This window comes from Manacus candei, unplaced genomic scaffold (assembly GCF_025592945.1).
Source record: "Manacus candei isolate 608988 ecotype Guabito, Panama unplaced genomic scaffold, ASM2559294v1 h1tg000069l, whole genome shotgun sequence".
In the NCBI taxonomy this organism is placed as follows: Eukaryota; Metazoa; Chordata; class Aves; order Passeriformes; family Pipridae; genus Manacus; species Manacus candei.
The window spans coordinates 3,462,781-3,476,240 of record NW_026138117.1 but is presented as its reverse complement, the minus strand read 5'-3'; the positions used below and the strand labels follow the sequence as shown (position 1 = coordinate 3,476,240).

At 37.5% G+C, this 13,460-nt stretch overlaps 1 protein-coding gene across 18 annotated transcripts in view; it reads left to right on the top strand.

Annotated features, from left to right (window-relative positions):
- The window catches only part of INPP4A (inositol polyphosphate-4-phosphatase type I A), a 124,882-nt gene that overhangs the window by 73,678 nt on the left and 37,744 nt on the right, over positions 1-13,460 (top strand). For all 18 annotated transcript variants that reach the window (XM_051806810.1, XM_051806809.1, XM_051806802.1 and 15 more), the window contains 9 exons: positions 1,356-1,416; positions 3,782-4,000; positions 4,825-4,869; positions 6,301-6,419; positions 6,534-6,650; positions 7,688-7,767; positions 9,574-9,685; positions 10,492-10,582; positions 11,219-11,366. In XM_051806810.1, coding sequence (XP_051662770.1) covers positions 3,895-4,000; positions 4,825-4,869; positions 6,301-6,419; positions 6,534-6,650; positions 7,688-7,767; positions 9,574-9,685; positions 10,492-10,582; positions 11,219-11,366 — 818 coding nt within the window. In that variant the 5' untranslated portion in view covers positions 1,356-1,416; positions 3,782-3,894. The remainder of the gene's footprint in view (positions 1-1,355; positions 1,417-3,781; positions 4,001-4,824; positions 4,870-6,300; positions 6,420-6,533; positions 6,651-7,687; positions 7,768-9,573; positions 9,686-10,491; positions 10,583-11,218; positions 11,367-13,460) is intronic.

The following is a 13,460-nucleotide window of genomic DNA, read 5'->3' as shown; positions in this document are numbered from 1 at the left end:
AGATGCATCGTGCCCATCTTCAGGATAGTTTGCCTGGACATGAATTACATCAGCCTTTGGGATTGTTGGCTGAAGGAGTGGCACCAGTTCATTACTATCCATTAAGGTACCATCTTGGGAAACTATCTGGTGTGTTAATACTGCCTTTAATTTGTTAGGAGTCCTATCTCCATTGATTTTTATCAAAAACAGGATTATAAAGTTGTAGTTGTTAAAAGGGTTGTAATTCAAGCAAGTGATCAGAGCAGCTGTTGCAGTGAGTAGAGGGAACTAACTCATCCCTGCCTGAGCAAGCACAACTGTGGGAGGGATCCAGTTTGCCCAGATGCAGCATCAGACCTAATCTAGTCATCTAAATTCTTTCTATAATTAGAGAAAGAGAGGTAGCTTCATGAGGTGACTCATCCCTCCTACCTTGGAAAATGATGACTCATTTGCTGGAAGTGCCTGTGTCTCACCATTGACTATATAGAGAACCTGGGCAATGAGCTGAGATCAGGTACCTGCCTCCTTTGTAGTTTAGGTGAAATAAAATCCTTTCTGTAAGTGGTAAGAGCTCATACTTAACCACTGCTTAAGTTCTTAAGCAGTGTGGGGTAATTGATAGGGCTGGCGATTAAATCAAGAAGCTCAGACTGGGCTTCCCCGTCTCTTCTGTTCTAGTATGGCATAGATGGGATGTCTTAAAAGACATATCCTGTTAATGTAAGTGTACTTGAATGAGGTGGTAGCACTAGTTAACCTTCAGTTAACCTGTAATAAATCTAAAAATAATTCATTTTTCCTGTTTGCTTGTTGCCAGCTGTTTATAGAAGCCTCCCTTACATGGTAATTTCACCCAATGGAGAAAGATCCCTACATCCTAATCTTTGGAACTTCTGTGTTTTGACACAGGATTTTTTCTCCTGACAGTGGCAATTACAACTCTTCCAAACAACAAAATTTTGAAAGTTTAACTGTAGAAAAGCAAGTATAGTAGGAAATGCTGTCTCATATTCAACGTATCATATACATTCATTTTTCTTAATAGCCCCAAGCTTTTCAGTAAACATGTTAACATATGTTACCATCAGCTATTCTACCCACTCACCAAATGCTGACCTGAAGTCAGTCCTTTTCAGCATAAGTTTATTTCTTTGTATTCCTACTCTAACTGGTTATTGCTATGACTAGTACTGGGTGAGGTCCAGTAGAGGATTACACTGTTTTTCTTTTTTCAGTAAACTTTATTGTGAGCGCTAGTAATCAGAAGTAAAATCTACAGTTAATCTGAGAACGATACCTGCCCCTTGGTTGTGATTTATGCAGTATAAAAGGATTGATAATTAATGCTGATTATTTTGTTGATTTTTTAGATGTGGATTTAACTGATGTCGATACACAAAATCCCTCCACACATGAGGAAAAGAGCTTTCCGTAAGTATGATCCGTGTAAGTAAATTGAAAATGTATGATTAGGTGAGAAATTAATATTGCAACTTAAATGAATAGTTAGAGAGCATTAGAAAATTACTAAGCTCAATAATATTTAAATAGAAATAGCTCAAAACAAATTAAATACTTGACTGTATTTTAACTGCTCAAGGATTGACCCTTTTTAAGGATGTCAGCAACTAAAGATTGTAGTTGAAAAAAACAGCAGGACTCTTTAACCTAACTGCTGTCTGACCTGTACCTAAGTGAAAATGTTAGTTACTCTCTAATAAGGTATATGTAGGTCTGGGGGGAAGAGGCTGTGGCATTCTATCTAAATCTCTGCAAGCACATCTTGTGGGTCTTTCTTCAGGCAGTTAGGTTTAATGGACTTACAGACTGTTAAACATCTCATTATATAAAGAACAAACCAAGGAAGACCCATTGCCGCAAGAAGGGTAAAAATTCAGAAGAATGGAAAGACTTGGAAACTGGCAAAGAATTTTGATGGAAGTTTTGTTTGACCGAAAATTCTATACTATTTGAGAAAGTCTGGTGATTCACTAGCCACTTAACCACTTAAACGTTGTTAAATAAGAGAAGCTTTTTTACTGTGCATGATCCAACCTCCGAATAACCAGGTTGGCCAGAGAGGTTCTTGTCCAAAACCAACTGGATGCAGTCCTGAGCAACTTCCTCTAGGTGACCCTGCTTTTGAGCAGGGGAGTTGGACTAGGTGTTGTCCAGAGTTTATCCAACCTCAACTGTTCTGTGATTCTATATGAAGTGGTAAACTGCATGCTTTAATTTTTGGCTGTCAGAAATTGTAACTATAATGCAGAGTGTTGTTTCATACATTGTTACTGAGTCTTAAAGCTTTTTGGGATGGGATGTTCAGAGCTCTCAATTTCTGCTTGTTTCACTCAAGAATTCATTTTTTTTCCTATTTGGAATTGACTTATGACAGTTCTCAGTGGCAGCAGATTGGCCTGGCTGGTAGACACAGCCCAAATTCCTTCCTTCCTAGAATGAGGTCATTTAAAATCTCATTCCTAGACTAACATAGATGTCTAGGGTTGTGTTCAATTCAGTTGTATTAAATGCTTAACTTGCATTTGAATTTTAGATGCCCAGTGAAGCAGTGCTAGTAAAGATGATGTTAGAGTTCCCTGTGGAGAAAGGGAAATTCTTTGGAAATCCTCCAGAGGGAGATGCTGACTAGTTAAATTCAGAGACTTAAGTTAGGCAGGTTAAATGTTCTTTTGGAGGTCATCAGATGGGTTTGAAGTGCCTTTTAAAAACACAAGTACAAGCTAGGTGCTTTATTTAATTAGAATGCATCTTGCTCATTGTTAGGTCCATCAACCTAAAAGATAAATATTCTTTCATTTTGCAGTATGGTTCAAATGCTTTGTAAAATGAATGAGGGGCTACTGTGAAGGTATTAGTAACTGTATTATTATCTTTCAGGTTTATCAGATTTTACTCCTCACTTCCTAAATTAATGGTGTTTGTCATAATACTGTGAAACAAATAAAAATGTTCCATGACTGCAGTGCTAACGTGGCTGATTGAAGGAACATTGAAATTTATCAACCAAGCCAAAAACACCACATTTAAAATCATAACCATTTTTTCTGTAGGTTGTGTGTTTCTTTTCTACTGTAATGTTTCACTTCATAGGCATTGTGAGGGAAGAACAACTGTCATGTATGTCTGTAGACCAAGAAAGTATAGGGTAAAGCACGGATGCTGCCATGTGCCACGTCAGCAAACATCCCCTTTTGCTTTTTCTTTCCACCACCATCCCAGAATTTCAACCTCTCTCTGGCCCACTAGGTTTTATTTACAGTTTTCATTATCCCTTTCTCATGGCAGTAGAGCCTAGAACAACACAGTGTGCTGACACTAACAACATTTCCTGCCCTTTTGTTCTGTGCTCTGCCAACCCATTGTCCCTTTGTCCTTATCCCTTGTCCTTCCTCTGCAGGCAGAGGCCCCATCTGACGAATTTACTTGTGCTCCCCAGGGATTATGAAAGCCAGGAAACTTCATTAAGAATGGTTTAATAACTTAGACAAAGGAGAAGAGCAGCTGGTCGTTAACAAGTCTCTCTCAAGCCCCATTCTCTAACAGAAGAGCCTTTCTTGCACGTGGCACAGTTTTCAACAATTTATTGTAAAATGTTACAGATGTACAGATGTACAGTTCATGCAAATGGAGTTACTGTGTATTGGATCTGCCTTGAGCATTTTATTTGAATGACCTGAGGCGATCTTATGGCAGTAGGTTTGCTGCTGTTGAAAAGAACAGTAGCTGATAGTGGCCTAAAATTTTAGTGTTTGTTTTTGCTCTCTCTGTTGCTTAGTGTGGTAATGTTAGAGGAATAGCAATTGGAGACAACCTGCTGCACTCTGCTACTCTGTGAGACGAACATCAGTAAAGCCAAGCAGCGAGAAAAGAAAGGCTCTTCATGAGAAAATGACAGCGAGAGAACACAGTCCCCGCCATGGTGCAAAATCCCGCACCGTGCAACGGGCCTCCACCATCGATGTCACCTCTGACATGCTTGGCCTGTCTCTAACAGGTGGGTACCTTCATGTCAGCTCTTCCTCTGTTGTTGCTCCTTTCAGGATCTACCTTGTACTAATGTTGGGGTTTTTCTTTTAATTGCTAGAAGATTCAAATGTGTTTGGTTGTGTGGAGGTAATGAGATAAAGGAATTATGCTAAGAAATTTTAAAATCTTGAACTTGCCATTTTAAAAATAGACAAAGCATTAAAATTGGAGAGGGGATTAAGAAGAGAAATTAAACTGGATTTTGTGCAGTTATGTTTATCAGTCAAAAATAACCAGTGGGGAGAAAATAACAAAATAATGTCAAGGTCTAGGAAGAGTCTTGGCAGCCTCCTTGTTTGACATTGTATAAAATTTTCAAGAGAGCTCAGGGAGCTGAGGCTTATCTCCCTCATCTTTTATGATTAGTAAATTAGGATTGTAACCCTCAGAGGCTTTCTTTCATTAGTGATAGAAACAGATACTTTCAGACCTCTTCCTAGTAACTACTACAGAGGAGATGTATCTGATTTAATAACTTGGAGTTAATAGTGGCTTTAATCCTGTTGTTTTCTGCTGATATTAAATGTTTAATATTCCCATATTGCATATAATCTTGCATAAATTTACATATTTTAATATGTTTTATAAACTGAGATCATTCCAGGTTTTCCAAGTAGTTTTTAGATACCAAGGTTTACAGAATAAATATTTTAGATACCATTCATGGGTCACTGGATTAAATTTTTTTTTCTATAAAATTTAATTTCTTTCTCTGTATGATTACAACTTCAGGAAAGAATTCACATGACAGTGATGTTTGGCTAATCTTGTGTTAATTTTTCTGCTTTACAGGAAACATTCAGGACCCAGATGAGCCGATTTTAGAGTTCAGTTTAGGTAGGCTTACTGATTTTTATGCTTGTTTTGCTGATGCATGCTGTTGAATGTGTGTGCCGGTTTTTAATTGTTGATTTTGAAGTGCCTTTCATATAGTGAGGTTTGCAACTTTACTGTGATTTTTATGGAGTTATGGTACAGTTTTTGTGCTGCCTGTACAGTATCTTTTGTTAAGCAACAAACAGTTTGATTTTGTGATGTTTTTAAAAGTCCGTAATTAAAACATCTGTCCTATAAAATTTTAAATGTTTACTATGTGAATGTTTACTTTGTTTATATGAAGATACAGTGAAACTGTCTCCACTGTCAGTGTATCAGCAGCTCAGGTCTTCAAGCAAACTGAAGATTTGCTGGAAACACCATTTTAGGACAGAATGTTTTCTAAGAATTACCAGCTATGACACATACCTTCTTTCCTGTAGTCTTTGCTGTCAAGTGTGAGATGCAGAAGTGACCTAAATTCTGAGATAGTTAAATTTGGACAAGAAACTTGTGCATTGATTTACCTTACTTGAAGAATAAGTGGAAAATATTTTTTTCATGAAAATTCAGTCCACATTTTCAACTGCAGCATGGTTTTCTTGGCTTAATAGTGGACTTATATTTGGAAGGTTATGCTCTTACAGCATGTTTGAAATGAAAAATTAGAAAATTTTCTCAGATGTGTGTAATTGTGTTGTGAATAATAATCTTAACAAGCACTCTGAGAGCTGAATAAGGTACTTTAAATATTTTCAAATAAATTGCAAATATCTAGAACTGCAAATCTATTTAGGTAAATTTCAGAATTAACTGCCTGCATGTAGCTGAAGCAGAGTTGGACTACACTTCTTGTACTAGTATCTAGCTAGATAGACTTTGTCTCTGAAGTGTAATGTAATTGGGTAGAGTCAGTCACCGAAATTTTTGGTAGTCGTTTCCTACTCACCATAATCCCTTCCCAGCAGTTAAACTCACAGTAACATTTCAGAGGAAATAAATTGCTGACATTTACAATTACGAGCTAGTTTTCCTCACAGTAGTGCTGCTTGATCAATGTTCAGGTGCTTCTGTCTGTTCTCCATGGGCAAATGCCATTTCGTAATGGGCTTAATGGAGCATGACTTCAAATCAAATGCAGCCACACTCCTGAGATTCCCAGAGGAAAACCTATGCATGGACATGGTTATAATGAGCTGTACCAGGAGGGTGGATGGGCAGGGGTTAGAAGAGAACAAGTTTAAGTTGCATCTCTAGAGCTTGGAGCCAGACTGATCAGATTGCACGTTTACTGTTTGAATGCACAACGGTGAGTGGTGGTAGAACGAATATTTAAACCCTTCATTGTTTCATTGCTCGGGGTATATAAAATGCTTTATGAATATATGGAGTCTTATGGCAATAAGATAAGGATCCTGAATCTAAACTTATTTGTCTGTTGCATACCTAAAGCTTGCAGTGAGCTGCTAACTCCATCGCTAGATCGAAAACCAAATAGTTTTGTAGCAGTGAGTGTAACTACACCTCCCCAGGCATTCTGGACGAAGCATGCACAGACAGAAATTATTGAGGTAAGTGGTGAGGTACTCCTGGATTAGATTTAAAATTGAAGCTAACCCAGGAAGCATTTCTTCCTAACAAATATCACCTTGCATTAATTTTTGGCTTTTTGTTTATGATTACAGGGAACAAGTAATCCTATCTTTCTAAGCAGCATTGCCTTTTTCCAAGACTCTCTTATCAATCAAATGACACAAATCAAACTCTCCGTGTACGATGTCAAAGATAGATCTCAGGGAACAGTAAGTTTTTTTTATTCTATTGCCTGCCCAGTCAGTGTGGAGCAAGGAAATGAGAGGCAAGGAGATAAAACTAGTAACTTTTGTGGAAGAAAGCAAAGGGATAGCAGCACTGACCATACAGAAAACAAGATGGGTAGGGAAAGGAGGAATAAATACTGTGAGATGGACTTGGCAAAATGGGGAGCATTGCCAGTTTTCTCAAATAAGGCTTGTCTGCAACAAGTTTGGGAACCTTGGATTTAAATTAAAAAGGTCCTGTTATTTCTTCTCTTATATTGTGGACATCTTTGGTGATCTAGATAATGGAAAGGATCTAGTAACCCTAACTGAGGCTTCTAGCCTGTGCCAAAATGCCATAATGAAACTATCTGTTTGAACAGAGCTACTAAATTCCAGAAATCACCCTGCCCTGATACTTTAGTGATTTTGTTCCAAGATTTGTTCCCTTACTGAAAAAAGTTTAAGTGACAGCGCTCCCATGTTACTGCTTGGTTCTGTGGGCAACTGAGACCATTTATTCTCAGACTTTTGTTCAGAATACTGTTTCAGGCCCCACCTGTCTGCTCTTTTGTGGCCTCCAGGGACAGCAGAGCTGTCTCTCTCTGTCCAGTGCTTCATGGGGAGGCTCTGGGGAAAATGAATACCTCCAGAGGAGGTAGTTTCATCAGGAGGAGCTGAGTTTGGATCAGGGAGGGACTGTGAAGTGTTCAACAAGTCAGTCTGAGCCCTGTTCAGTCACTGCTTTCAGTGTTGCTGTAATGCTGGGCCTAAGCTTGTATATATTAGAGTACCTCTGCTCATATCATATAGAAAGAAAAACGCTTAAAGTCCTCCAGTATAAAAAGGTTTTTTATTAATTACCAAATTTATGAAATTTTAAGGGTTTTTAATTAGTTATGTGTCAGCATATATAATCTTACTCTTTTTTCTTGGACTTTTGTGCCTAATAATTTTATTTTGGGCCCAAGTGCTGTGGACAAAGCCTTTGTTTATAGTGAAGGTAAATAATTACAGTTCTGGTACTCTTCTTCTTTCAGATGTATTTATTGGGTTCTGGGACGTTCACTGTAAAAGATCTTCTTCAGGAGAAGTATCACAGGTTGCACATAACACTAAGGTTTGTAATGTTCTTCTCCATTTAGGAATTAATTCTTAATTCTTGAAAGCATGCCTAAGATGTGATAAAAACCTTTTCTTTGGTTAGGCTTTTAGTTCCAGGCCACTATTACAGAAAAACTAGTTTATATTGCATAATAATTGAAACATGCAGAACAAGATCTTTCTAGTGTGGTGAGTAGTGGTAGATATTGGTTCTATTAGTTCTACAAGTCAAGAAAGTATTGTCAAGACCAACTTAATGTTTGTGCATTTCCTTCTATCACCTCAGTGTTTGAGTCCATGAAGAGTGGCAGAATATATTTTTTAACTGTACTGATGTATAAAGAGCCTCTGATGGGAAGAATGAAACCCATTGAAATAGTTCCCTTAATTGTTTGGAATACCTTGGCTTAGATAAAGCATAGAATAATAGAACCACACAATGGTTTGGGTTGGAAGGGACCTTAAAGACCATCTAGTTCCACTCCGCTGCCATGGGCAGGGACACCTTCCACTAGACCAGGTAGCTCAAAGCCTCATCCAGCCTGGCCTTGAGCATTTCCACAGATGGGGCATCCACAACTTCTCTGGGCAACCTGTTCCCAGTGTCTCAACATAGTGAAGAATTTCTTCCTAATTTCAAATCTAAATCTACCTTCTTTCAGTTTAAAGTGAAATCTAGGCTCTGTTTACTATTTCAACACCTACTTGTTGCTAAATTGCATATTTGTTGCTAAATAGTGTATTTATCAATATAATGCACTAAGAATAGGAGGAATCAGAGTACAGCATCATTGATTGATGTTTTTTTCTAGTTTAATTAATACAGGAAACTTTTGAGGAAAGAACATGACTCAAGGGGGAATGAAAAAGAGGATGTGAGTCTAATACCAATCCTTAAGGCAGTCATTCTAATCATAGGAATCAAACCACACTCTGGAAAGCCAGTATGGGACAAAGTTGAGGATTGGAGAAGAATTAGTAAGGCAAAGTAAAATTAAGAAAAGAGAGCTCTGATGTGTAAATGCACATTACAGTAGTTTGTGTTGAAAGTAGGACAGGCATCCCTGTCAGAGAAGGCAAGGGTAAGTAAACTGAAGGAGGAAAGCATAACCAAAAATGCAAAGGAAGACTGTTGGTTGTATTGGCATAAGCAGCACTAGAAACCATGACTGTGATAAACTTGAGGAAATTTCTTAGTCCAGACACCACTAACAAAATATGGGCAAAGCATTTTATGCTATGAGAAGAAATGGGTAAGGCTTTTGGCTTTTCCACAGTGTGTTATAAAGAAAACAAATTACATGATTTCACAATGGGAGTAGATGAGGGAAATGAGTCAGAAAAGACACCAAAAGTATGACATTGATGCTGGATAAAATAATTTATCATAGGTATAAAGGTGAGAGTGTTTTGAGGGAGATGAATGTGATTGCAAGAATTTCATGCTAGTGTGTTACACATGGTTCTTAAGTTGAAAATGGACTTTATTAAACTGTCTTGTTTTGATATCAAGTATATTCTGATTTTTTTTTACAATTGCCTAATTGTAAAATCTGAGCTCTTTCTGGTTTTACAGGAGCATTGAAACATGTGCATGGTTTTAGGTTGCCTTCAACTAGGAGTTCTGTACAGCATCCCTGAAGAATTAGAGGATTGTTCTCCTGTTGGAATAACCCATTATAAAATTGTGCTGAATGAAGCTGAAAAGCTTCCTATTTAAAATGTTCATTAAATTTGAAGATTAGTAGCCTTTTATAAGTGTTCCCTTGTTGATAAACAGGTCCACCTCCAAAAAAATCTCAACGCAGAGTGTTTGTTGCAGGTCGGCTGAAAGTGACCGTGTAGGTAACATCACAGTTATTGGATGGCAAATGGAGGAAAAATCTGACCAAAGGCCTCCAGTGACAAGATCACCTGATACAATTAATGGAAGGGTGAGTATGAGCATTGTGTCAAATACAGAAGAATGCAGCCTTATTGCCAGCATTGAAATAAGCCAGGTTGGCATCTGCTGTCAACTTTCCTGTCCATCTTATTATTTAGTAGTGGTTTACATTTTCAAAGTCCTGTAAAAAGCAGCCTAGGGATTTTGAAGCCATTTTGTGTTTTGCAGAACTCTTGGGGTGCTCATATTTTGGGTAAAGTCTTGAGGCAAATTTTCTTTTACAATGATTAAACTTTCACTTCAAGTGCTCATGTCTGTCATCAGAAGAGGCTCATGGTATTGTTACAGGTTACTTGATTGCTGGATGTATTTCTTTTTCTCATCCCCAAATATTTATTTGAGAGCAGATATTTGCAACACTCTCTCAGCCTAGACAAATGTTAATTCTGTAAACCTTGTGTTCTGAGTATCTTGGTGATAATTGCAGCGGTATCTATGTATTACAGTTACAGTGTGGATTAGTATCAGTTCATATCCATCCAGACCTGTAGGTACCACATACTGATGCAGTACCTTTAAGGACTCTGGAGCTGTGCTGAAAGAAAGTAGTTGAATGGCTGGGTGAAAATCTATGGCATTTTGAACTGTGCAGTAGAGATAAATAAAAACACTTAGGATTTATTATTTCAGCCAGCAGTATTTTTTGTCCACAGTAAACATATTTTGAATATTTATTTAAAGTACATGTTGTGTCAAATATTTCTTTGAAGCCTGTGTGATAGGGTTATCACTGCATATTGCCCAGGCACTGAGGTTTTATTCTTTACTATTTCTGTTTTGTTTTTTTTTGTTTAGACTGTTTTACCAGTTGATGAAAGTTTAACAGAATCTTTAGGAATCAGATCCAAATATGCTTCACTAAGGAAAGATGCACTACTGAAATCTGGTAAGCTGCTGTGGGCTATAACAAGTAAGCTTTAGGCATCAAAAAGCTCATCTTTCCCTGTCTGCCTGTGGCCCCAGGGCATTTCAGCAGATGTTTCATTTGAATAGGATCAGGTTACTGATTGAGCAGTCCTCTGAGAGTCATACAAGAATAAATTACTTTATCATTTGCACTATTTTTTATTGTAAAAACAATAGAAGCAAATGTTTGCCAGTAAGTTGACTGTAAGTGACCATTGGGGATGAGGAGAGAGACAGAGGAAAGGAAGTTGTTTTAAAAAAATATTCTTGCAGAAAGATTAGTTTTCCAGCAAATGATTGCATGAGAGGAAAATGCATGGTACATAGATGAAAAAGAAAATATTTTAAAAATTGAGTATGTATTTCATTTGTTTAATTTCCTTACCAGTGTTTTAAGTCATTTGGAGTGGAGGCTTTTCCTGCAAACACTAGGAGAGCGGTCACTGCAGAATGACCGTGCTTGGAAAAGCTAGACTGATGCCTGGATAAATCAGATCATTACAGCAGTGTGTTATAGCACAATGATGAACCAAAACCATTTACTTTAGAAAAGAAGTGACTTTGTACACTTTTAACTCAAACCCTATGCTTCAATAACACGATTTTAATTCTTTAGTGTTTGGTGGTGCCATTTGCCGAATGTATCGTTTCCCAACCACTGATGGAAATCACTTAAGAATCTTGGAGCAGATGGCTGAGAGCATCCTGTCGCTGCACATCCCTAGACAATTTGTGAAACTGCTTCTAGAAGAAGATGCAGCAAGGTGAGTTTGGAATGGTTAACGTGCAGCAATACAGCAGTGACGTACCTGTTACTGACTGAGGAAGGAATATATCTGTATTAATGCGCAGAGGCACTGAAGAAAAATTAGTAAAATCAGCATGTTGCTGACTGTACAGTGACAGTGAATAAAACTTCACATTTTTAGGCTTGAATGTATGGTAACATACAGAGGTGCTGATAGGAGAGTAAACACATAGTGAACACAGGATCATACTACAGTTGCTGCATTTAGAGGTTATATGTTCCTCTCACAAAAGTATTCAAAGGAATATACTATTCCATAGTTGTATGACTGTATTACAACCTGTGCATTAAAATATGTTGTCTTTATATATATATAATAATTTATATACTTCAGTACACTTTGGTTTTTTTAACATGGTTTATTTTTAATCTAAAGGAAAAAATGAAGTTGAATTAAAAATAAAACCTATCTCAATTTTTCATAGTTGGAGGGAAATCTGAATAGATGAGACAGCAAAATGAAAGTGTAATAACTCCAGCTGCTGAGGATTTTGAGAAAGGAACAGAGACAGCAGAGAAACTAGCTGACTAGAATGAGTAATTAGAATAGCAGACAGAGAAGAAAAATCCAAATCACTTTGAAGGAGAACAGAATAAAAGCAAGTAAAATGAAACATTGTAAGACAGTAATGACATTGTCTCATTTTAGGAGGTGGGAGGGAGAAGGAAATCTGATAAGCATTTTTTAGGTTTATTATCATTTTCTTCTTTTTGAAGCAATTAACTCTCTTCCAGGCAACATATTCATTTATGAGTTTTACTTCCCTACATTTGTAGGCTGTGCTTTGCAAATCTAATGGTTTGTGTATTCTTTATAAAGGCCAAGGAATGTTAAAGAATTTTAGCCGTAGTTTTGAGTATTGGGCTTTTATTTTGACTGTTACATCCACTCCTACAGACCTAACTAAACATGACCTTAATTAAAAGTAAAACTATGTAGTACTCTCATATTGTTATATTAAGACATTTTAGTTCTTTTACAGTATTTTGAAAGAAAATCATTGGTTAATCCATTCGTTTTAGGTATTTTCGTATTTTGTGAAAATGGTAAACTCTCACAGGAAGATGACAGAGACTTGTTGTAGTGCATGGGAAAAACTAATGCTTTTTTCTGCTGTTGAGTTTTGCTTTTTATTGACATGCACTTAGATTCTAGAGAATGAATGTATCTTGTTCAACTGTCCTGCTACAACCTTGCTGGAGCAGGCTAGGGATATGCCATTGCACATTTAGATATGGGTTATTTATTTTTATTTTATATCTTTGTTTCTCTACAGCTTTACTCACAATAGGTTTAAAGGACCTATTCATTATGAGGTACAACCTTAACAATATAAAGAGTTGGCAAGCTTATCCAGTAGGTGCCATCTGTGATGGATGTAGTTGAAGGAAGAAAAAGATATGGCTTTCTGTAAGACTGTAGACAGTGGAGTTTGTTTAGGCCTTAGCCATGAAATGTGAATGTTCAGAGGCTCTTGCTAAAGTCATACAGAGATCAGTGGGTGCCTGTTGTATACAGCTGTGGGTTAATAACAGCCCACATGATTGTTAGTACCATTTGGTGTGCCCTGAATTGTGTGGGTCAAAGGTAAGTACTGCTTTTGTGTAATTACCCAGAAAAACTTCCTTCTCTCTGCTCAATTGAGGTGGCCCTCAATGATTTGCACAAACACAGTTTGTATTCATAGGATCTCTCACATTTGGCTGAGCTCCGTTCTCTGTGCGGCAGCCCAGAGGAATGACGGACAGCTACACAAGCACAACTGCTTCTGTCTTAACATCCTGGTGACCTTTAAAATGTCTTGGATAATCAGAACTGCTGTCTCTTACTAAAACTCTTCTGGGCCAGAGCTCTTTGAAAGGAAACATCTAACTGGAGTGGGGAGTATTTTGTGTACCTCATTATTCATGGCATGCACATCTCCTACTGTCTTAGCTCTATAGGACAAACAAATAAACTTGAAACGTTAAGCCGTGAGTTTACTTCGGGAAGACATGGCCTCAAATGCATGACTAGTTTTGAGCAGAGACTTTGATGAGGGAGTTGTAA